General features: G+C 39.1%; 1 protein-coding gene across 8 annotated transcripts in view; it reads left to right on the top strand.

The window, feature by feature from the left end:
- PTPRM (protein tyrosine phosphatase receptor type M) overlaps positions 1-23,806 on the top strand; it is a 480,832-nt gene that overhangs the window by 175,261 nt on the left and 281,765 nt on the right. For all 8 annotated transcript variants that reach the window (XM_080378965.1, XM_080378966.1, XM_080378970.1 and 5 more), the window contains exon 6: positions 12,416-12,590. In XM_080378965.1, the coding sequence (XP_080235091.1) occupies positions 12,416-12,590 (175 nt within the window). The remainder of the gene's footprint in view (positions 1-12,415; positions 12,591-23,806) is intronic.

A 23,806-nucleotide genomic window follows, 5' to 3' on the forward strand; every position in this document is an offset into this window, starting at 1 on the left:
ACTGGCATGACCCTCGGAGTGCTGAGATTGATTTAGGGACTAAATTCTCAAAATCAGGGAACCGACATACTCTCAGAAGTGTTGGAAATGGGTTGCAAACCTGCCATCCTCCTGTTTTTGCACCCAAGCACAATGAAATCTTTCCTCCACAGCAGTGTGCTGCTCAGGCTGGTTCTTGCAAGGGAAGCACAGCTGGGGTTCACAAAGATACTATGACCAATGAAATGCACAGCTGAAAAAACTAAAATGCTTGATGGTACGATAGCTACTTTGAATCTGTGTTCTAGCTTTACACTACGTGTATGAGATGGTGGCACTGTAATAGTAGAGGTAAAAATGGGCCTTATATTCTCCCGCTCAGAAACACTGCAGAAGCCTGGCCAGCAAAGGTAATTTACAGGGTAAGCCTACAATCCACTTGGACTGTCCTGCCCAGCACAAGAACCAGGTGTCAGTAACCATGAAGGAACATCAGTGTGATTTGCTATTAATACTAAAAAATGCAGGTAAGGGGAAATGGAAGAATAAACTTGACTTCTAGCCTCATGAACTGGCTCCACCATTCCTAAGTGATGTGGAAGTTTATAATGTTAGCCAAAATAGTAGATTTCTGGTGAAAATACCTGACAGAAGCAGCTGTGAAGGTTTACATTATGACATTAGTCAAAACCTTTAAATCAGAAACTGTTCATATCAATGAGCACCACAGACCACATTGGTAGTGACACCAAAAAACAAGTAAAAACTTCAGGGGATGTGGGCAAATTTGATGATTTTATTTCAAGAAAACTAAACAACCCTTGACACGATAGAAGAAAAAAAAAATAAATTATTGAGGCTAGTGAGGAGAGAGGTGCTTATCTCTGTAGTGGTGCCAGCCATCCATCAGGTTGCAAGGAGTGATAGTGGGTGGTGGTCTCCAAAGGCCTTTCAGCATCTGTCTAGCAGAGGTAGATGCTGCACCGCCGAAAGTGTGCTTGTGGCACTGAAATGCACATTTTGTTTTCAGCTAGTATACCAACTGTTCCTGCTTATGAAGGGAATGTGGAGTCTGGAAAATTTCAATATAGGTATTAAAATTTTTGTCTTGAAAAAAGTCTTTTTCATCACAAAAATATAACTTTTCCTCCTCTTCCTCTTTGTTAATCTCCTGTGACCAAAAGAGATTTTGGGGAAAAAGTGAATCTGAAAAAATCACAAACTATAGAAGTTTTGCCTTTAGAGGTACACTGCAAACTCTGTGACATCCACTAGGACCTTGGTTATGGACAACACTGCAAAACCTTAAGACAGCTGGAGACAACTTGGCAAAGTTTGTTTGCCAGTAACATGAAAAATCAGTAGATTTCGATCCTACTGATTCACTGAAGATGCTCTGTTGCATCTTATGTCTATGAAGTGTGTCTAAAGTGCCAGTTAAGAGCGCGACTATTATTTTATTTAACAAGGATGATATGAAACTTGGACTCTGGATAAAAAGTTTCTGGTAACAAGTAGCTGTTCTTTCTTCTTCTTCCTTTCTTCCTTGTTTTAGAACTGTCTGAAGTGTTCAGAAACCCAGAGATTAATAAATTGACTACATACATTGATTTGCAGAAAATTTGTTTACATGCAGACATTTATGGACATGCGCAAGTTAGTGGGGATGCACGTAAATCTATCCCTCTCCTCCATCGCTATTCAGCCTCATATATATTCTTACCTGATGAAGTGACCCGTAAGAAAAATTGTCCTGGAATTACTTTTATCAGTCTAACCTTTTTGATATTCTTGTCTGAGTTTGAAAATGAAGTGACCCAAGCAGTGTTCTCTTTTCAGGAAACTCAGTGTGATATGTTAATCTTCCAGTTTTTCTGGAGTGTTAAATAATGTAGTACAAGGTGATTAGCAAACCTGAGATAATGGAACAGTTGAACTATGCCACTGGGGGGGCTGGTTAAATTCAGCTTGCTTTTCAAAAGCATGTTAGGTATTTCTTTTTCTGGACCCTGAAGATTGTCTTGATATGAAGCACAGTTCAGCAGCAGTAGAATCACTTGGGAACATGTACAAGTTAGGCAATTGATAAAGTAAATTCAGTACGCTTTCTGTGCTATTCTCTTGGACCTTTGGGAGAAAGAAACAGTGACCTTTACAATTAATACTGTAGTTAAAACATACAAACTTACTGCTGGGCGGTATCGTGTTCAAATTGGAGTTAAATCAAGACTTCTTTTTTAAGACCCAGGGCTGTTGAAGCTGTTTTGAGGCAAGGAGGACCAAAGTAAAGATTAAATTAAATTAAACCCAAAGGGAAGATGATAGAAAGGAAAGAGAGCATAGGGGAAGGTATGTGTTGGGGGTGGGAGCTGTTAAACTATGTGACTGACTCAGTAATGAAGACTGAAACACCTCCAGCTAAACCCCCCTCTACAGTAGCTTCCCTGTTACATGAACCAAGGTGTAACTACCTTACTTATTACTTATTATTACTGTTCTGGTTGTAATTTATTCAGAAATTACACTGTCACAGTTGAGAGGTTTACTATGGCTTTCTTTAATCATAGGCATGTGTCTCTTCTTGTCATTCATTCCTCTGATTTGGAAGAATTTTCAGGAGGCTGCTGCCTTGCCCTTAGCAGGGCATTGTTTCTCATTGCCAGATATGTACGTGCCTCTTTCTTGGCTACTGCTTCCTTGCCTGCTTTGTAGGACTCAGTATGCTTTGGTTTTCCTGCTGTTCTGGTTGTTTAAAACTTTGGAACGGACTTCAGGTCCTCAGAACTTGCATGTTGGGACTTGCTTCGTCCCATGCTATTATTCTTCCAAACGACATAACAATTTTCCAGAGAAGAGAATGTGGAACATGAGCACACAGTTTTTTAACTGTCCTGTTAGGTACTTGGATAGAAAAGGCAGACAAATGCCTGCACTGGGTCACTTTGCATTGAGTATATGGATGAGAATTATGCTAACGGTGTTTACTTCCTCGTATTCTCCTCATCACTCTGCTCCTTCCCAGCCTGTCCATAAGCCTGGCATCTGCAGAATTTCAAGCCAGAGTATTTAAAATCCTATATATGTTCTCTTAATTTTTTTTAGCAAGGTGTTCTTCCTAACTCTTGGAATTTTTAAGACAAAAAGGATGATGAGAAGCATTTAGTTTGCATATTTCAAAGAAATAAGATACAGCATTAGATTAAATGACTTTACAAGTAGGGCTATGAGTTCAGCAAAATGCTTAGCAGATACATGGATCATTGCCATAATTTCTGGCTAAAGTATAAATCTCTCTGTTAGAGAAGTGCAGTTTTCTCCAGACGTTTCTGAGGATGTAGTTCCCTACAAGTCATTTTGTGTTGCATTGTGTGCTATTAAAGATGAATGGAAAGAAGATTTGGAATTTTTACATAGTTTGTGAGCACTTACAAATTCTTAGAAAATGTAAACTCTTCTCAATTGCTCTGGAATTTAATGTGAAAATAAAAAATAGATTGAGCAGGGTTTTAGGTTTTTTTCCTTGTAAACTCTCTATGTAATAATAACAGATTTGCTCCTGTCAGAACAGTATGAAAATATTTCAGTATGTAAGTATGGAGTAACTGCTTTGGGTAAATTACACTGAGTTTAACGACTGCAGAAAATGCAATAATGTCTTTATTTACTTTCTGTATCTTTATTTATATCTTCAAATAGATGTCATTGCTTGATATTTGATAATATGACTATTCAACATGTAACTTGAGTAACATTTTATATTACCTGGCAGCTCCAGGTATCATAATAAACAGAGATTTATGGAGAGCAATGTGATTTGAAGAGAAGGCTCAGTTATCAAACATTAAAATATCAAAAGCTGAAATCTTTCTTGAAAGGTAAAATAATAACATTTTGCTTGAATGCCAATTAGTTACACATGCCGAGTGTAATTCTGGCTCATAGTAGAATAATTCCAAACAGGACAATAATCTTTTTCCAGCATGGCCTCATTACTTGAATGAAATACACTTGTTAACTTACACAGATGGAATAAATAGAGGATAATCACAGGATTTGTGGTGGTTCTAATCTAGACTGACAAACAGTTGTCTTGGTTATGAAAGCAGTTCTAGAAATTCAGAGGTAGAGCCAACTGTCTTAATTATTGGAATGATATGAACTCTGTAAAGCAATTTTGTTGAGGTATTAATTACTATTTGATTTAATTTCATACATATTTTAAACAAAATTACTTCTGGCACTGCTGATGTTATTTGAGATCCCGCTGGTATGACTTTAATCATAATTTTATAAATGCGCATATTTAAATGTAGAATAATGCAAACTCTTTATTTTATTAAATGTATGAAGAGCTGCTTAATCTACCTGTATGGACAGAGGGTGACTGACTGATGTTTCCTTTTAAGTCTCTTCTGGCAAAATTGTTGAAACATTCCTTGAGAGCGATTAAAGCAGTGGTACTGCTGGATATAATATCCCAGAACTTCAATCCCTTTGAATTACTGCAGCATTTTTGTTAAAAAGTATTTCTGAAAGGTTTAATATATATCTTGTTGCTGCTAAATTGCTGTTCATTTAGAAGACTTAGAGTTAGTTCATTGCCTAAAAGAGACTGTAAGTCTAATTTAAATAACCATCAACCTATTTCTTTTCATTCTAGCTTGCCTAAAATGAAAAAATAATGTGCATTTTAAAGTGCTTTAAGCGGTCTTTGTATGCATGTAATATGCTGGTACTAGGTATATGGATTTTCAAGATGTGTATATCCTGAAGTTAAATGAAGAATATGTTTTATATCCCCATATATTAAATATTAAATACAATATCACTTAATAGATAATTTATTCTTATATGTGATTTGCCAGTAATATATTTTCATTAGTTGGCTTAAATAGCATTTTCAAATATGTATATTTATGTTTTTTAAAAGCTTTCTCTGAGCATTTGAAAATGTATGGGTTGCTCAGGGGCCAATGGACTCTGTTATTTTCATTTTTGAATCTCAACATCTTGCAGTCTTATGTTTTGTGGTCAAATTTTTTTTTGCTCTAAGAAGGTTAGATAGCATTGCCCAGGGGACATGGCCTTTGTAGTCCAAGCAGGTCTGGCATTAAATGATTGCAACAGTTTCCTCTTTCCAAAGAATGGAGTGTCCTGTTCGCCTGGTTCTGAGTCCCGGAGGCAGGAAGAGCTAGTAAACTTAATCTGTAGTAAAGCCTCAGTCTTCCACATGGCAAGGCATGGCTAAAGTAAAATAATAAAAAGAACAATATTTATCTTTCAATTGTTTTAAAAACAAATAAACCCTACTCAGAAAACAGAAGGATGCTACAAATGTGCTCCAACAACCTGTTTTAATGAGGTTTAATATAGAGTTCCATAGTGTTGCATTGTAAATTGTCAATTTTGTATTTTTCTGGAATGGGATCAATAAATCACAGACTTGTGAATTTTTGTTTAATTTCCAATAAGATATGAGATATTTGTGAAGACTCAGGTTTCCACATAAAAAGTGAGAGTTTGCAAGACCTATTGGTAAGTTTCAGAATATATCTTTAAAAAAGTGTGATTAATGTTTTAACGACTATAATTAGTAAAGCAATGGATTGTAACTGATCTCTTATTTGTGGGACTTAAGAATGTCATTACCGAGTGTTAAAAACTTATTTTTGTGAATGCTACTAAGAATAATTTCATAAAAAAGTTGTGGTGGGATGTACTAATATGTTCAATAAATGAATGTTCATTTGATATAATTAATTTCATTCTAGTTGTTCTAAATGAAACAGCTATTGAGAATCAGCACTGAGAGCTTATAATTTATCATAAAATGTGCTTAAAGGGTCCTGTTAAATATTGAAAAGAAAATATTATTGACATTCTCCTCCAGATTTCAGGTAGTTAACTAACAACTAAAAGTGACCAGTGTCACACCTGTGCAGCTTCCTGAAGACGCTGTGCAGTAAGTCAGGGAGAACAAAATGTGAATAAAGGAAGCAAAGCTGGCCATGTGGGTACAGTTAAAACAGAAGCCATTCTATATTTATATATCAAATTATAAATCGTGGTTTTTTTCAGATTAAAAATAGTCTTTTGTCATCTGTCCATTGCTGAAATAAGAATCTGGGAGAGGTTGTAGGTGTAGACTTTTTTCTTTTTTACTCTGCAGCCTTTTTAACTCTCTTGTGCAATACCTGTGGATTGAACTTTTATAAATGAATTCATTACCTTCATTACCTTTATGCTCAGGTTTAAATCAATTAGGTAGCTCTCCTACTCATTTGCTGTCATCCCAGAAGAGAGGGAAGACTTGCTCTCTTGAGCTGTATTTTTTCTTGTGGAAAGTGAAGCAATTACGTTTCTTAATCTTTGTCTGCTCCAGACATTATGTTTTCCTTGAAAATATTTTTTGTCAAAGAGACTAAAGAAAAAAAATCTTTTTTTATCTCCTTTGAATTCTAGTAGGAAATGTCATGCCAGTGATTTCTGTGGGACTATTTGAGTTCTAACATATAATTAGACACTCTGTACTTTGCCCCTGTAAGTTTATAATGTTCAAAAGAAGTCAGTCAAGATAATCTTTGTTAATAATAATCTCACCTATATTTCACATGTGTGTTAATAGTAATAAACGCTTTTTATTCTCGAGTTCCTTCATGAATTTTGAAGCCACTATTAATAACCTGTTTCACAGGTAGATTTTGGTGGGGGGCAAAAACGCTCAAATCTTTTGTAAGGCCAAGCTGAATAACATTTAAGACTCATGTAAATTGTTCATTTGAGCAAAATGATGTGTGTTTCCGAAATGTGATTTAGCTTCTCCCTATTTCAGTCAAAATTATTGACATGTGACTGGATACTATGTGATGCATGGCCATAATAAGTCAATTATTTGATCAAACTAAGATTTCCTGTTGTAGAACAGGAGTTAAAACATTTGCAATAAGGGGAAATTAGTGTGTTCAGGAATCAGAAGAAGGTGAAAAAGACTATGGGACCACAGTGAAATGAAAATTTATGATAAATGCTGCAATGCATTGATTACTTCCAATTTTCATTCTACTTATGCACAAAAAAGATGGGGAATGTGTCGTGTGGGGCTGAATCATAGAATCATTTAGGTTGGAAAAGACCTTTATGATTATCAAGTCCAACTGTTAACCCAGGACTGCCAAGTCCACATCTACTTGTCATCTAAATAGCTCCAGGGATGGTGACTCCACCACTTCCCTGGGCAGCCTGTTCCAATGCTTCACCACCCTTTCAGTGAAGAAATTTTCCCTAATATCCGATCTAAAGCTCCCCTGGCACAACTTGAGGTCATTTCCTCATGTCCTATCACTTGTTACTTGGGAGAAGAGATGGACACTCACCCTCCTCTCAGGTAGTTGTAGGGAGTGATAAGGTTCCCCCCTGAGCCTCCTTTTCTCCAGACCAAACAACCCCAGGTTCCTCAGCTGCTCCTCATAAAATGTGTGCTCTAGACATTTGACCAGCTTCATTACCCATCTCTGAACAGAGTCCAGCACCTCGATGTCCTTCGTGTAGTGAGGGGCCCAAAACCGCACACAGTATTCAAGGTGCGGCTTCACAAGTGCCCACTACAGGGGGACAATCACTGATCCTGCTGGCCACACTGCTTCTGATACAAGCCAGGATGCTGTTGGCCTTCTTGGCCCCCTGGGCACACTGCTGGCTCATGTCCAGCTGGCTGGTGACCAGCACCACCAGGCCCTTTCCCACCAGGCACTTCCCAGCCGCTCTGCCCCAAGCCTGCGGTTTTGCGTGGGGTTGCTGCAGCTGCAGGACCCAGCATTTCTCCTTGTTGCACCTCATACAACTGGCCTTGTCCCATCGGTCCAGCCTGTCCAGATCCCTCTGCAGAGCCTGCCTGCCTTCAGGCAGATCAACACTCCCTCCCACCTTGGTGTCATCTGCAGACTTACTGAGGGTGCACTCAATCCCTTTGTGCAGATTGTTGATAAAGATATTAAACACACCTGGCCCCTCAGTACTGAGCCCTGGGGAACACCACTTCTGATCAGCTGCCAAATGGATTTTGCTCCATTCATCACAACTCTTTGGACCCAGCCAGCTAGCCAGTTTTTCACCCAGCAAAGCATATACCTGTCCAAGCTAAGAGTGGTCAGTTTTTCCAGGAGAATGCTGTGGGGAAACAGTGTTCCTCTAAAGGATAGAGATTCTCCTTAGTCTTGCTTTTGTTGGTAATGTACTTAATAGAAGCATTTTTTGTTGTCTTACAGCAAGAGCCAGATTAAGATCTAGTTGGGCTTTGTCCCTTCTAGTTTTCTCCCTCTAAAATATCACAGCATCCTTGTAGTCCTCCTGAGTTGCCTGCTCCTTCTTCTAAAGGTCATGAATTCTCTGTTTTTTCCTGAGTTCCAGTCAAAGCTCTCTTTTCAGCCAGGCTGTCTTTCCCACCAGCTTGTCTTTCAGAACATGGGGATGGCCTGCTCCTGCACCTTTAAGATTTCCTTCTTGAAGAATGTCCAACCTTCCTTGGCCCTTCAGAACTATCTCCCAAGGGACTTTGTCAACCAGGCTCCTAAACAGTACAAAGCTGGCCCTCTGGAGGTCCAGTGTAGCAACTCTGCTGAGCCCCCTCCTTACTTCTCCAAGAACTGAAACTCTTATCATTTCATGATTGCTATGCCCAAGACAGCCTCCAACCTCAGTCTTCTGTTCACAAACAACAGGTCCAGTGGGTGCCTTCCCCAGTTGGCTCACTCAGTAGCTGTGTCAGGAAGGTATCTTCCACACATCCAAGAAGCTCCTGGACCGTTTCCTCTTCGCTGTAATGTATTTTCAGCAGACATCTGGTATGTTGAAGTCCCCCATGAGAACAAGGGCTAGCAATCATGAGACTTCTAGCTGCTTATAGAATATTTCATCTGCCTCTTCATCCTAGTTGGGTGCTCTGTAACAGACTGTCACCACGGTATCTGCCTTGTTGACCCTCCCACTTCTTGCTCATAAGCACTCAACCCTAACATCACCGTCACTAAGCTCTTGACAATCAAAATACTCCCTAACATACAGGGCTACCCCACCACCTCTCCTTCCTTGCCTATCCCTTCTGAAGAGTTTATAGCCATCCATTGCAGCACTCCAGTCATGTGAGTCATCCCACCATGTTTCTCTGTTGGCAGCTATGTCATAGTTTTCCTGCTTCTAGCTCCTCCTGATTGTTGCCTATGCTGCACATATTGATTTTGATGCACTTCAGTTGGGCTATTGTTCCCGCCAACTTTCTGCGGGGAGAAGCCCTTAAATCCTATGTGTCCATTCTCAAGTGCTTCTTTGGTTTCTGACACATCAATCAACCTTGTGTCTTTCCTGCCACATGGATGTCCAATCCCCTACCTCTATTGAGAGGGCAGACCGAAGGACCTTGCTAGCACACTGGGTGTGCTGCCCCCAGGCTTATCTCTAGCGAGCCTGGTTTTGTCCCTTTCCCCCTTCCAATCTAGTTTGAAGCTCTTTCAGTGAGCCCTGCTAACCACTGTGCAAAGATCTTTTTCCCTCTTTGAGACAGGTGTACCCCATCTGTTGCCAGCATGTCTGGTGTCATATAAACCAACCCATGATCAAAAACCCCAAAGTTCTGCCAGTAACACCAGGCTCGGAGCCAGGTATTGATCTGCTGGCTCTTCCTGCTTCTTCCCTCATCCTTCCTCGTGACTGGTAGGATAGTGAAGAACACTGCTTGTGTTCCTAATCCCTTAACTGGTTGTCCCAAGGCTATGAAGCCTCTCTTGACTGCCCTCAGACTTCTTTTTGCAACTTCAGCTGCTTCATTTGAGCAGTTCCCTTCATGGACTGCTGGCAGTTTATATGACAACCCAGGCTGTGTTGTTCAGGATTTCTACCAGCCACTCGGAGGTCTGAGGGGCCAGGCCTGGTAGGACACAACCCTCTGTGCAGGGCCAGCGGGGAGTGTGCGTGCATCACACCTTCCCATGGTCTCCTGTCCACACAGGCTACAGATTAAGGCAGAAATTATACTGCCTTGGGCATTGCCTGGTCCTTTCCCTTCACCTCTTTCTCCCTTTAACAGTGTCCTGTAGCCTTTGTTGGGTGGGAACAGCAAGAAATAATTCTTAAAATATTTACACAGTTCTTCAATTATGTTATAACTCATGAGAGTCCTGGTAGACTCTGGATGCTGGTACCCTGCAGGGAAGGGTGGACGTACCATGCAGGCTGGAGTACAGAGGGGCTTGTTCACACTCTAAATGAGCTGAGCTAGTTTAGGTACTACAATTAATCAGTGTGTGGCAGTGTGTTGCTCCTTAGAGAATAACTTACCCTGTTTCTCAGCAGGATAAAATAGCCTGTGTAAAGCTTCCTGATGTTGCGAACTAGAAAAAAGGAAAATCTAGCATTGGTGAATGTAGTATAAGCATGTTACTTGGTTATGCACAGAGTCCTTAAAGAGTATGGAAGCTGCAGGAACATACTTTAAAATGATGTGTTTTGTCAGCAGCTCTGATAATTAATTAAGATTAATCAGTTATCATTTTAGGTAAAAGACAATGTTGCTTTTAAAAAATATTCATTCTCCAAAACCATAATTAACCTGCTCTTCTTGCTCCCTGCTAATTGCAGCCATTCTTGCTAGAATGATGTTACAGTGGCAAAACCAGTAGAAGTGGTAGTTTTGAAAAAGTAGTTTGAAATGTTTCTTTCTAAGTTTTGGGTTTTGTAACTGCCATGCCACGTCAGAGAAGCCAGTTTATCAGAAGCTCAGAGTTCTAGGATTTTTAAGGACCTGGCAATTATCTGAAGTAATTCTTAAGTAATAATTTAAGACTGAGTAATTTTTAAGGTATGATAGTACTCCTCTTTGGCCATCTCACAAGCATTTAATTTTTCTCTTAAATAAGCTGTGCATCACCCACATGTATTTCTGAAGAGGAAATAACTCTACCTTACTGTCCATGAGAATTAGTGTTTACTGTTAATTAAGCTGCTTCTTTGGCATTAATAGCATAATTAACTTTGACTTGGTTTTGTAATTTATGGATGAATTTAATTTTATGTGGCTCTTATTTGAAACTATTTGGTTACAACTGGTATTTTAAGGATAGTTTTGATACAGTGGCAAGTAAAGTCCATAACAAAATGAGGTATTTCCTATACAGGTCTTAAATTCTGCTGGACAAACGACAAACTCTAGGGCAGAAAAACACATCACCAGCTGTATTGATGGTTTATAGAAGATCGGTAGTGCAGGACCCTTGCCATGCTTGAAGCTCCTGAAGTCAGAAAACTCTACTAAAAATAACCGGTGTCATTACATAGCATCAGACTGTTCATATGCTTTCCTGGAAAGAGTGTCTTTTGAGAGATGCCAGTTGGGGGTCTCCAGTTACTCTTGGTGTTTTGATAATGTAGCCTTCAGTTTGTTGATATATGTATTTGTGTGAAAAATGTGCCTTTCTTGTGTGCTTGTTTGAGTAAATGTTGTCACTATATTTTGTATGGGTTTTTTTTCAGCCACCTCTAGCAATTCAATGATTATACATTTTCTGAGGGTTTTTGAGTGTTCACAGTGCACATATCCTATTTCATAGGCAGGTGAAGCACAAGTTCTGATGAGGATCTGAGAGCCAATTCTCTCTGTCCTCATCTTTATGTCAGAGGACATGGCAAGATGTCATTTCTGCCCTCTTCTGTCTGCTGCCTTTCCTTTTTCACTCCTGCAGCCATGCACTGGATCACGAGGGAGCAGGCCAGTAGCGTGGGATTTATGCTGGGCCCTGTGCTCCTCTGCTGTTATGTAGCTCATTTTCTTGTGCTGTGCATGCAATATGTTGAATCGAGGATGAGACACTGCACTGAAGTAGAAACTGCCCAGTTCCCAATATCATGCTGAGTAAGTGAAAGTTGGAGACATCTTCAGCCTTGTTGGTCATATGCCTGGTAAATCTGTGCCTAGTCTCTTCCACCTGTGTGGCTGATAACATCATGTGTAGGTGCTGCTGGATGAAAACCATCCACTGACATTTCTGTGGAAGCTGTGCAAGATGCAAGAGGGGAAGAGAAAGTGGAGACCGAGTATGCTGGGTTTCATGTTTCTTTAAAAGAAATGATGTTACATATTTGTATAAAGTAAGCCAAGCAAGTAAATGTTACATTGCTCTTAAATCTTTCTATTAGTTAATCTATAAAGAGTTGAAAGCAGCTGTTCAGATCAGTGGTCGCATACTGATGATGAATGGTTGTAACTCACATGGGAAGGCAGTAAAGTCTCACACAGCATAAACATCTGTAAAAGTAACATACAGACTTCTGCTTTTATCTTGCCTCCCCTCTTGGGGAACCTGAGAGAAATAAAATAGGTTGTCAGTACTTTTTTTCTTTTTTTTTTAATATGACTAACAATATTCTTTATTTTTGTTTCTCCACCTAGGGTATTTATGTAAGGGATGCACCTTTGAAGGACATAAAAGTGTTCAACTTCCGCCGATTTGTAGCTCTTTTTAGTGTGGTAAATGCTACGAAGCGGGACGCTGGCAACTATCGCTGCATGATCCGGACAGAAGGAGGAGTTGGTGTATCAAACTATGCAGAACTGATAGTCAAAGGTATTTAACAATAAAAATAAGTATTTGCATGCTCAGTGTATGGAATAAGGATACTGCTAATTCAGTAAGAATGTTACCCATAGCCTGTTAAAGTCAATAAGAGGTTCTGTAAATAGACTCTGTTTATGTAAATCTTAACAGTCTATCCAGCTGTAACAAGGCTAGGGCTAATTAACTAGTTACTTGTCAATTGTTGTTTTAAATATTTCTCCAAAAAGGTACTGTTTAGAACTATATGTCTTTACAAGATTTTTTGAAAAAAGATGAACATATACTGGCTATTTACCTCCTTTGTGGAGATTGCATTCTAAAAATATATTTACTGCAAAATATGAAAGATTTATATTACAACAAACATAAAATACACATATTCCAACACATGGAGGGATGTTTCTAAAAATAGCAGGAAATACATGTAAATAGAATGCATACAGGTCTGTCCATCCTAAATAAAAAAACTCAGCTAAAACAATTTTTTAATATTAATTGCTTTTATATTTCATTTTGATTGCTTCTTACTTTTATACTAGTATTTTGGAGGAACAAAATTTTATTTTTGTTTTGCCAGAGACAAAACCATATTCTTTAGCATCTAAGTTGTGGAGCCACAGAATTTTGCAATGTATCTTTCCTTTCTGGTCCAAGAAACAAGCGAGATGAAGGGCTAAAAGCTCTTTTTCTCTTCTTTCTGAAATAAATTTGATCCAAGTTTGCAAGGAGTGAATGACTGCCCTAAAACTAAATCCACCACAGGTGTGAGATTTTCCTCTGAGAATTAGGAAGGACACAGTTGCATCTATTATGCAACCTCTGATTTTAGAAACAGTATCCTTTGTTGGATAATACTTTTTTTTCTTTTGAGGGTAGCATTTGGATTATCAGAGATTATTTAATTTTAGCTGTTCTAATGGAATTAAAGAAATTTATAGGCTAAGGAGTAACAGAGCAAGAAATTAATTTTGTGTCATACTTTCTTGTCACTCTGCTTTCCAAATTCTGCTCTAGGTTTTATCTTTTGGGTTAAGATACAAATTAACATTTCTTATGATTTAGTAATCTAATTAAAGAATCAGTTCCTATTCCAGTATAAGAGCTTGCAGAGTTCTACTTGCAGACAGCAAACTGGATAAGGGGCTTTGTTATTAGTTGATCTGGGATTTACTCTTTTCTTTCTCCTAACTTTTCAATTATTTTGCATATTTATAAACCTGTATGAGATTTGTCAGAACTTCTTGAAGACACAATCCTGTTGCTAAAGGCAAATTATATGTAGGACAATAAGAAAGATGTAGGATAACTGTTACATCTGAAAATGTACCATGGATCTTGTTTCTGAAGTCAATATAGAAAGCATGTGTATGAGAAGCTAGCAGTAAAGGTGTATTGGGTTTGCACGGCAAGTTTTGGTAGCAGGAGGACTACTGTGGTGGCTGCTGTGAGAAGCTTTCCCCATGTTCAATGGAGCCAGTGCCAGCCGGCTCCAAGATGGATCTGCTGCTGGCCAAGGCCGAGCCCAACAGTAATGGTGGTAGCGCCTCTGGGGTAACACATTTAAGAAGGGGGGAAAGTTACTGTGCAACAGCACTTGCAGCTGGAGAGTGGAGTGAGACTAAGTGAGAGCAACATCCCTGCAGCCCCCCAGGTCAGTGCAGGAGGGGCAGGGGGGCTCCAGGCGCCGGAGCAGAGATTCCCCTGCAGCCCGTGGTGAAGCCCACGGTGGGGCAGGCTGTGCCCCTCAGCCCGTGGGGGTCCATGGTGGAGCAGATCCCCACCCGCAGCCCGTGGGGGTCCATGGTGGAGCAGATCCCCGCCTGCAGCCCGTGGGGGTCCATGGTGGAGCAGATCCCCACCTGCAGCCCGTGGAGGACCCCACGCCGTAGCAGGTGGGTGCCCAAAGGAGGCTGTGACCCCGTGGGAAGCCCAGGCTGGGGCAGGGTCCTGGCAGCGCCTGTGACCCCGCGGGGACCCAGGCTGGGGCAGGCTGTGGAGAACTGCAGCCCGTGGGCAGGGCTGACACCGGAGCAGCTGATGGAGGACTGTCCCCGCGGGAGGGACCCCAGGCTGGAGCAGGGCAGTGTGAGGAGCCTCCCCCTGCGAGGAAGGAGCGGCAGAGACAGCGTGTGATGGACTGACCGCAGCCCCCGGCCCCGGCACCCTGCGCTGCTGGGTGGGAGGGGGGACAGAAATCGGGGGTGAAGTCGAGCCTGGGAAGGTGTGGGGTTTTTTTAAGATTTGGTTTTATTTCTCATTACCCTACTCTGATTTGATTGGTAATAAATTAAACTAATTTCCCCAAGTTCAGTCTGTTTTGCCTGTGACAGTGATCAGTGAGTGATATCCCTGTCCTTTTCTCATCCCATGAGCTTTTCATCATATATTCTCCCCTGTCCAGTTGAGGAGGGCAGTGATAACGCAGCTTTGGTGAGTACCTGGCATCCAGCCAGGGTTAAGCCATGACAGAAGGAAGAGTTTGAAGGAGAGGAGGCTCAGTGGCATAAATAAGGAATCAGGACAAAATACTAAAGCAAAGCAAAAGTTCTGGGGAAAAAATGATGAGACAAAGTGAGGACAATAGAGTTTACATTGAGAAGAGTTACAGGAATGTTAGCAGTTAAGCTGTAGATAGGACGTGGGTTTTTTTTAATTAAATAAAAATTGAGGGGGATATTTAAGAAGAAAATAAGGAGTGGAATAATGAAGAGGTGATATGGTTAGAGCAGTGTGAACAGGTGTTGATTGGAGAAGAAAAAACTCAGGCTATAGGTTAGCCTGGGGAATAATATGTCACCAGTAGAAGATACAAGAAAGCCACAATGAAGAAGAAACTATTTTCCAAATGGAAGAATATGGTTTTAGTGAATGTGTTTTAGAGAATATTGAGAGAAACATGACAAGACAAGGAGAAGGAAGTTGCAAATAACCAGTGTATGAATATAAGACAAAACAAATTGTGGTGTGAAAGCTTAGATGAGCTACTGGAATGGACAGATGAAGAAATAAACAGAGTGGGTGAGATGAGAGTGTCGTTATGGAAATGTGGAAAAATTGAGGTTATTTCAGTCCAAGAATGAAAACAAAATAAAAGAGGTGGCTAAAATTGTAAATATAAGTCAGCAAAAAAAAAGAAAGTGTGGGCTGTGAATCCCAATAGGAATGAAGAAACATCTTTCAGACCTAACATCAGTGAAAATGAAGAATGGAGACTGCCTGAAGGAGGCAGGTGGAAAACTTACTGCCTCAGTGACAGGAGGTACAGGAAGCTGAATAAGTTAGATTCTTTTCAGTTTCCCTGATTTAGGGTGTTTTACTTTATTAGGGCTCCTTTTGTGGTGCAGTAGATAAAATTATGAAGCGTATCATTAAAGCATTTGCGCTTGTGGAGGTTCTTTCAGAAAATTTGCACTAGGCACTGTGAGCAAGTGGATAGCCTTTGGGTGTAATCCCATTAACTACTTGTAGAGTGGCAAAGTAATTATGGTAATCCCCCTTGCCTGTATTTTATGAGACCACCTGCAGGTCATTCCTTCTGACCTAAAAAGACCCATTTTAAACATTGTGCTGTTAAAACCTTTAGATGGCTATGCTGAAATAGCAGCATTAGGGCCTAATTAGTAAAGACCCTTTCTTATTGATGACCTATAATTAAGAAATTGTATTTACTATTTTTTTCAGCAGCTTGTCTGCAGTGTTAGTTAGCAGAATTCAAAGATAATGGAGTGAGTGATTTCCATGCAGCTATATCTTTTTTAATCCATCACCATCAATAAATCATGAAAAATGTACATTTACCCATATTGTATATAATGCTTAGTATACTTGGGAATTACTGATGGTTTAATAATAGTATGTGTAGAAACAGTGGTGTAATTACTCCCCACTCTTTGTTGCAAACAATGAATCTAATTCTTTTTTAATTTACACTGGTGTAACCAAGCTGACTTAAGAGGAATTTCCCTAGAATTACACTGCTAGGATGACAGGGGAGTCAAACTTTACGTTTGTAAGTTAAAGAGCATCAGTTCTTCACATTTATCTCTCTCTGTTTCATTGTGGTTACTGAACTTGTAACTCAAGTTGCAAGTAAGTAAATGCTGCACTGGAGTTGGGATATTTTCAAAGTATCTTGGCTTTTAAGTTGGGATGTTTGCACAGTGTAGTGAGTTACAGCTGTGTACAACACCCATTCTACTTCACTGTAGACATAGTTTCACTAAATAGGAACTTACTCTAAATAAATTCCAGTTACCTATGTATACCTCTGTAAGGTTTGTACTGCTGCTGTAGTGTGATGCTGTGTTGCACTGCAAACCAGGTACTAGAACTTTTGAAATTGGCACAAGGGCTGCTAGTATCAGATGCTGCAAACCAAACCTGAAAACATAAAGGAATAGAAATGAAATCTTGAAGATGAGAGATATGTAAGAAACTGCCAAATGTTTGGGGTTTTTTCTTGCTTCTTTTCTTTACCTGAGCAGAAACTGCCAAATATTCTTCTCTCTCTTCCCCCGCCCCCTCCCCCCCCCTTTCTTTTTTTACCTGAGCAGATATGATTATAACAAGGTTTAATCTGTATGGGGGAGGAAGCAATTAAAAAGCTGTCAGTTAATCCCACGTTATCTTATTAAAGAATTGTAAACATTGATATTGTCTAACTAATGAGCAAAAAGCCTGCCAGTGAACAATTAGTCTCTCCTTAAACGAGAATGAAAAAAGGGATATATTTTTTTTTTAATTCATTTGTGTCATCTTATATGTCTTTTAGAGGAAGGTGAAATAAAGTATTGATTGCTCTATTTAAACAAATCCCGAAGGGGAGGTTTTCAATTTACCTGAGTGTTTGTTCTGATAGGAAAGGCTGAAAAGACGGTGCTTTGTCATTGTGTGTGCTTAAACTACACTGTATCCTCATATAAGTTTGTCAGAGAATTGGATTGAAATGTCACTTTATCTAATGGGAGACATGAAATTGGCCTTGTCAGATCACCCACTTATTGTAAAAAACAGCAGTTCGTATCTAATAGGTGATATAAAAGTAATCAAACATTGAGCAAAAGGAAAATAGTAGGGTGGAATTGATTAAATGTGTTTGGTGAAGTTAATGAGACTTCTACATACAGTCCCTAGGTTGAATTTTTCTAATAGCGGGCAGATACAACACAGATTAGATTTAGGAGAACAGAATGAGCCTGTCTGAGCAGACATCAGATTATTACAATGTTCAGACTGCTTATTGAGTTCAAACAAGGTAAACCTAGGTGTCAAATTGGTTAAAAGGAATTTTGTTAGGTTTTTAAGCAAGGGCATAGAAAGGTAGCCATCTGTAATGCTGGCAGCTTAAATGTCTGAATCTTTCCAAATGAAAGATTTAACACTGGGAACAGAACCAAACCTCTTCTGGACCTCTAGAGCAAAGAATTTATTCTGGAGGGCAAAATCATTCTGAGAAGAAGACACAGTAAGAAAATATTAACTATTGCTTGTCTGTGGTATCAGTTGTTCCCATACATTAAATACATGCAGGTACTTAACATCTGTTTTTTCTCTCTGCCTGCTAACCTTTCATGCTGGATCCATCAGCACAGGCTTTACCCCTTTTTTGCAAACAGTGCTGGTATTAGGACTTATTTTTATGGTTGCCTGACAGTTCCAACCATGAAGGCATGCTTTCAGATGCTCATATTTTGGCAAACTGACTTGAGGCTGATATTTTTCAGTGTGGGGGTGTGCTGCAGCTTGAAGGTTTTGAGAAAACCTCCAGCCAGAATGGCAGAGGTAGTTCAGCCATCTTAGGAAAGCGCTGAGGACTCTCAACTTTAAAGCAGGAACTTTTTTTCAGGAGGGTAATAGTTATGTCAAGAATACTGTTTTTCTCATCCTGTGAAGATCTGTTTTCAAGTACAGTCAATTTACAAGCTACTAATTAAAACCCACCAAGACTCTGAGAATTCTCTGAGTTAAATTCTGAAATTTCCCCCAAATTCTAGGTACAGTGAATAGGATTTAAATGCAAGCAGTGCTCTGTGCTCCTCTGGGAGAAGCTGGGTCCAGGCACAGGAATCAAAAGCTGTGAGCTTACCTAACCTGTGCTTTAAGTGTACAGCCTTCCACCTCGCTGAGCCCTTGTACTGTACAGGCAAAATGGTGAGATGCATGATGTGGTAGCAAGGGGTGCAAGGGCAAGAAGGTGCGTGTTCAGATGAGGTTGTTAGTGTAGGGACTGAAAGGCAGGGCAATCTGGGAGGTGTTTTGAAATGAGAAGGGAAGCAGGTGAAAATTTGGGACTACATAAGCACTGAAAACTAGGGAGAAAGATGACAAAGAGTAGAAGATAAACTTACATACACACATGCCTATTTGAAAATACATGTGTGTATATATTTGTAAGGGATGAGAATGGGGGCTAAGGCCAGTGAAAAAGGGAACTCTGAAAAGAGGAACTGTCTAGTGCAGCAAGGTAGAGGAAAAGCGTGTGCTAGGAAGAAGCATCCTTAGAACAACAGCAGAGTGAAAGGCATAGAGAGGAGCAGACATAGAGCTTGTAGATACGGGCTAGGGTAAAAAAAGAAACCAACAAACAAACCAGACGTGGAGTGGGAATTTAGTGGTGTTTGGAATGTGGGGATGGTGACTATAGTGTTAGGAGAAAACAAAAACTGAGCAAAGCAGGGCATAGGAGGGGTAGATGGGTTTAGACCACTTAGGTAATCAGGTGAGGATGGAGTGAGAGCAGTGCGAGATGAAGTACTGCAGTCTTAGAAGAGGGTTGGTGAGTCAGGAGCGGGGAAGTGAGAACAATTGGTTTTGAGAGGAATCGTGTTTGGAGAAGGGAACAGTTTGTGGGTCCTTAGGGATGGGTGGTACTACTGCTGCTACTACAGGGTTTAGCAAGATATCTGCTAATGTCCAGCTAACAAATTGTACCTGCATAGGCTTATCAGTGTATAGTACAAGGACACTTATTTTTCTGTAAAGTTTCAAAATATGTGTAAAACATAACAATGACATTTTCCTAAATGATGAATTTACAAGTAATTTTAAGAACATTAGGATACGGGGTCAAGTGAAGTTTTCATCCTGAACAGTCTCAGTAAGGGAATACTGTAAAATTAGCTAATGTGTTATGCATTATACTGTTTAGAGATATTGTTTAATTAAATTATTACATGCTTTGGCAGGAATTATTTAAAGACTTTTTTGATGAAAATATTGCATGAAGAGCTGTGGTGTTTCAAAATCACTGCGGGGCCTTCTGTTATCAGTGGGGTTACTTGTTGCCCTGCATCCACAACTACATGCTGCAAAATGGCACTGCTCTCCATTGTTTCTAAAGGGATGGAATCATTTGCATGCTGAAAAGAGGAGCACAATATTTATATTTATAAAAAAACAAAATAGAGAGGAAAGTGGAAGAAAATATTCTTAAAATAAAGCTGTTTAATTGATTTTAAGACTATAAAATTACAATTATTTGCTTAAATTTGTAATAATTATGATGTTTTTACTGTGGACATAGCATCAGAGATGATTGATACATTATTTTTATCACCTCACCTACTCATCATGTGCTCAACAGTATCACCTGAGGATATTGTGGCATTATCTTTGTAACAGTTACTATTTAATTAAAAAAAAAATAGCTTGCAGGATAAATGTTTCTTCCCTGTTCCCTTGCAAATGTAGCATGGCTCCATTCTCCCACACATTCACCTCAAAAGAAGAATTGAAAAGTGTTCCTGTTTGTGTTGAAGTAGGGGTTTTTTCATTTTTCAAGTTAGGTGTTCTAAGCCACAGAAAAGAAATGTCTCTTTTTTTGTGTTCTATAACACTTAAATCTCAGAGATTTACATTATCTCCACTGGCATCTCTGTGTGATGTCTTTTCCCTCCCTATTAAAATTTTAAAACTGGAAAACAGGAAGAAGTTAGGATCTTGTAGAAGACATTTGGAAATTCCGTATAATTTAAAATACAAAACAGTGTAAATAAAGGAGTTGCTGTTTCAAATATGTTTCAAATTAATATAAAAGTGCATAAGAATAAATAGGTTATATGCATGTATGACTAGATTTGGTTTTATCCTCTGCATAAGAGAAGGGCTGCTCCTTATCATAAAGGCTTTGTCTTTTTCTCATATTTACTGTAAATTATGCATTTACATAGGATGACATGAGAGCATCTACCTAAAACTTTCTTGTCATCTGCAGACCTCTGGCTCTGTAAGGTGGCCACTGTTTTCTTTCCATAAGGGCTTATGCCCATCACCATTTGTCACAGAATTCAAGAAGACATCACCTGTCTGTCCAAAGTCTAAAAAGCATTACATTTGAAATTATGGATAAACTTACCTTCTTTTTTTGAGTTAACATTCTGTTTCAAAACCCTGTCTTTAAGGGGTTTCACAGTACTGAATAGCTTTGTTTACTTATTTCAAGATATCTACAAGGAAGAACCCTAAGCTAAACCATTGTACTAAATAGCCTATGCTACAAACTTGTTTATGCAATCAGTTGAAATTCCTTCCTTGAATGTACACAGCTGTAAAATCACAGGTCTATTGTACCATTTTCTTAAAGGTATTAATCAGAAAATAATATGCATGGAATTTTTTTGAGACTATCGTACTGGCCACCAGTAAAACTGCCTCTAGTGGAAGACAGTGCTGCTGCAGTCTGGTATTTACCTAATTAAGTGATTTGAACTCCTCAATATCCTAAAAAAAATAAACAATTTTACTTACAGAAGGAACAAATTAATGTCAGAAGAACAACTTTCATACTTTAGTCATTAAATTGTCTCATTATATTTGGTAGTACATAGTTTGTATTAAAGTGTCTGCTTAACTCTTAGTCTCATGTTTATGACCAGCCACTTAATAATGAGCATCATATCTGTAATGAAAGGCTCATTTTATGTAACCTTGATCTCTGGTAGGAAGACTACTTTTATTATTAAACTACATTACTAATATTAAACTGCAGTATATGCAGGCTTTGCTGAAATAATGCAGCTTGCATTAACCTTTTCTACTGTGGTCACAAAGGAATGAAAAACATGCCCCAAGGGATAAAAAGACAATAAAATACTGTCTATTTCAAGTACTTGTAGTACTTGGAACGAATTGGTGTAACCACTAACCTTAGTGACCTAACTCCTGAGTTCGCATTTTGAATGGCACTTCAACAGCCTTTAGTAGCATTTGAAACTTGAAAGTAATTAACTGTTCTTTCAGCATGGCTAAGTAAATGCCTTAGGATGCTCTATAAAAGTTCCATTTCATGTCTTGGTTCACAAAACAGCCTAATGATTTAAATTGATGCTAAATCATTTCGAGTCAAGTCAGAACTGTTTCCAGACATGCTATTGCTGTATGAAGCCATAGTTCGTATACTACAGGGACAATAATTACAATAAAACTGCAGTATGTGTCTAACTGGTGACATTGCTTTGCCATATATTGCTACTGACATGTAATAGTGTTTTCCATTCTGATTTGAAAATGTAAACAATACTTTTTGTTATGTACTGGAATCTATCAAAATATATTAAACTATTTTTATGTCTATCTCAATCAGTAATAATTAGTAGACATCTTTGGAGACATTCTGGATTGTTGCCCATTTTATCATGTTCATGATAGTAATCAATTAGTTTTGTTAAGGTGAAAATATATCTAATACCACTGCCTATGTTTACTATTTTGTGATGTGATATTTTAGCAATTACTAACAGATTGCACAGATTGAAGCTTACGTACAAGTGTATAGTGCTAATTAGAAACTGTCTGAGGCACAGTAATCTTCAATGTACTTAGTGTTCTGTGAGTTGAGTATTCTTTCTGTACATGAAAAAAGGTAGGATCACATAGGATAATTACGTGTTTGTTAAAAAAGCAATTCTACAATTCTACTTTTTCTCAGGAAATACCAATACTTATTTCCAGAGTTCCTTTCTCCCTTATGTTTCATTCTTTTATGTTCTTTAACTCTGACTTTGAAGTCCTTGAGAAAATTGGGAAATGTATAAATTAAACTTTTCTTCTGTTTGACTACCTATATCTCAACATGTTAGGAAATGGTTAGCAGAAGAGAATAAATCTCAATCCACAGCTTAGGAAAGGGAGATGTTCTGTGCTCATTATGTAGTCTGTGTAGCCTTAAGAAGGTGGCAATGTTTACTGATAGGTACGTTAAAGAATATTTGATCAAACAGGGCCTTATTACAGTGGCCTGGTTTTATTCTACTTAAATATATTTTAACCAATGGGAAGGTGAATTTTACACAGATGTGACGCATGAAACAGCAAAGTAATTTCCTGCTTAATCAATAGGGAAAAAATAATTTATTTACCTTTAAAAAGACATGTCTGCAAATTACTTCAGCAGTTTAATTTAAAATAAGATGTCCATCACCTAATAAATAAAAGCGTTTTTAAAATTTTGCTCACTTTTAAAATCTTTACAATGCAGCCTATCAAGAGATTGCACACATGCTTGCTCAGTGAGAAAGAGTACTGCTTCTGTATGGTTGTTAGTGAAAACAAGCAATTACATGAAATCCAGTCAGACTCATAGTAAAGACTCAACAATTCCCCCAGCTCTCATTTAGAAACTCCTTCTATTTAACAAAGATAATAGGACGTGAAAAATCATAGAATGGTTTAGGCTGGAAGGGACCTTAAAGATCATCTAGTTCCAACCCCCCTGCCATGGGCAGGGACACCTTCCAATAGACCAGGTTGCTCAAAATCCAGCCTGGCCTTGAACAAAACGGGGCATCCACAGCTTCTCTGGGCAACCTAGTCCAGTGTCTTGCCACCCTCACAGTGGGGCATCCACAGCTTCTCTGGGCAACCTAGTCCAGTGTCTTGCCACCCTCACAGTAAAGAATTTCTTCCTAATAGCTAACGTAAATCTAGCCCCTTTTAGTTTGTAACTATTAACCCTTCTCCTATCACTACAGGCCCTACTAAAAAGTCTGTCCCTATCTTTCTTATAAGCCTCCTTTAGGTATTGAAAGGCTGCTATAAGGTCTCTGTGGAGCCTTCTCTTCTCCAGGTTGAACAACCCCAACTCCCTCAGCCTGTCTTCATAGTAGAGGTGCTCCAGCCCTCTGATCATCCTTGTGGCCCTCTTCTGGACTCACTCCCACAGGTCCATGCCCTTCTTATGTCAGGGACCCCAGAGCTGAGCACAACACTCCAGGTGGGGTCTCACAAGA

This window comes from Falco punctatus, assembly GCF_963210335.1.
Source record: "Falco punctatus genome assembly, chromosome: 3".
Taxonomy (NCBI): domain Eukaryota; kingdom Metazoa; phylum Chordata; class Aves; order Falconiformes; family Falconidae; genus Falco; species Falco punctatus.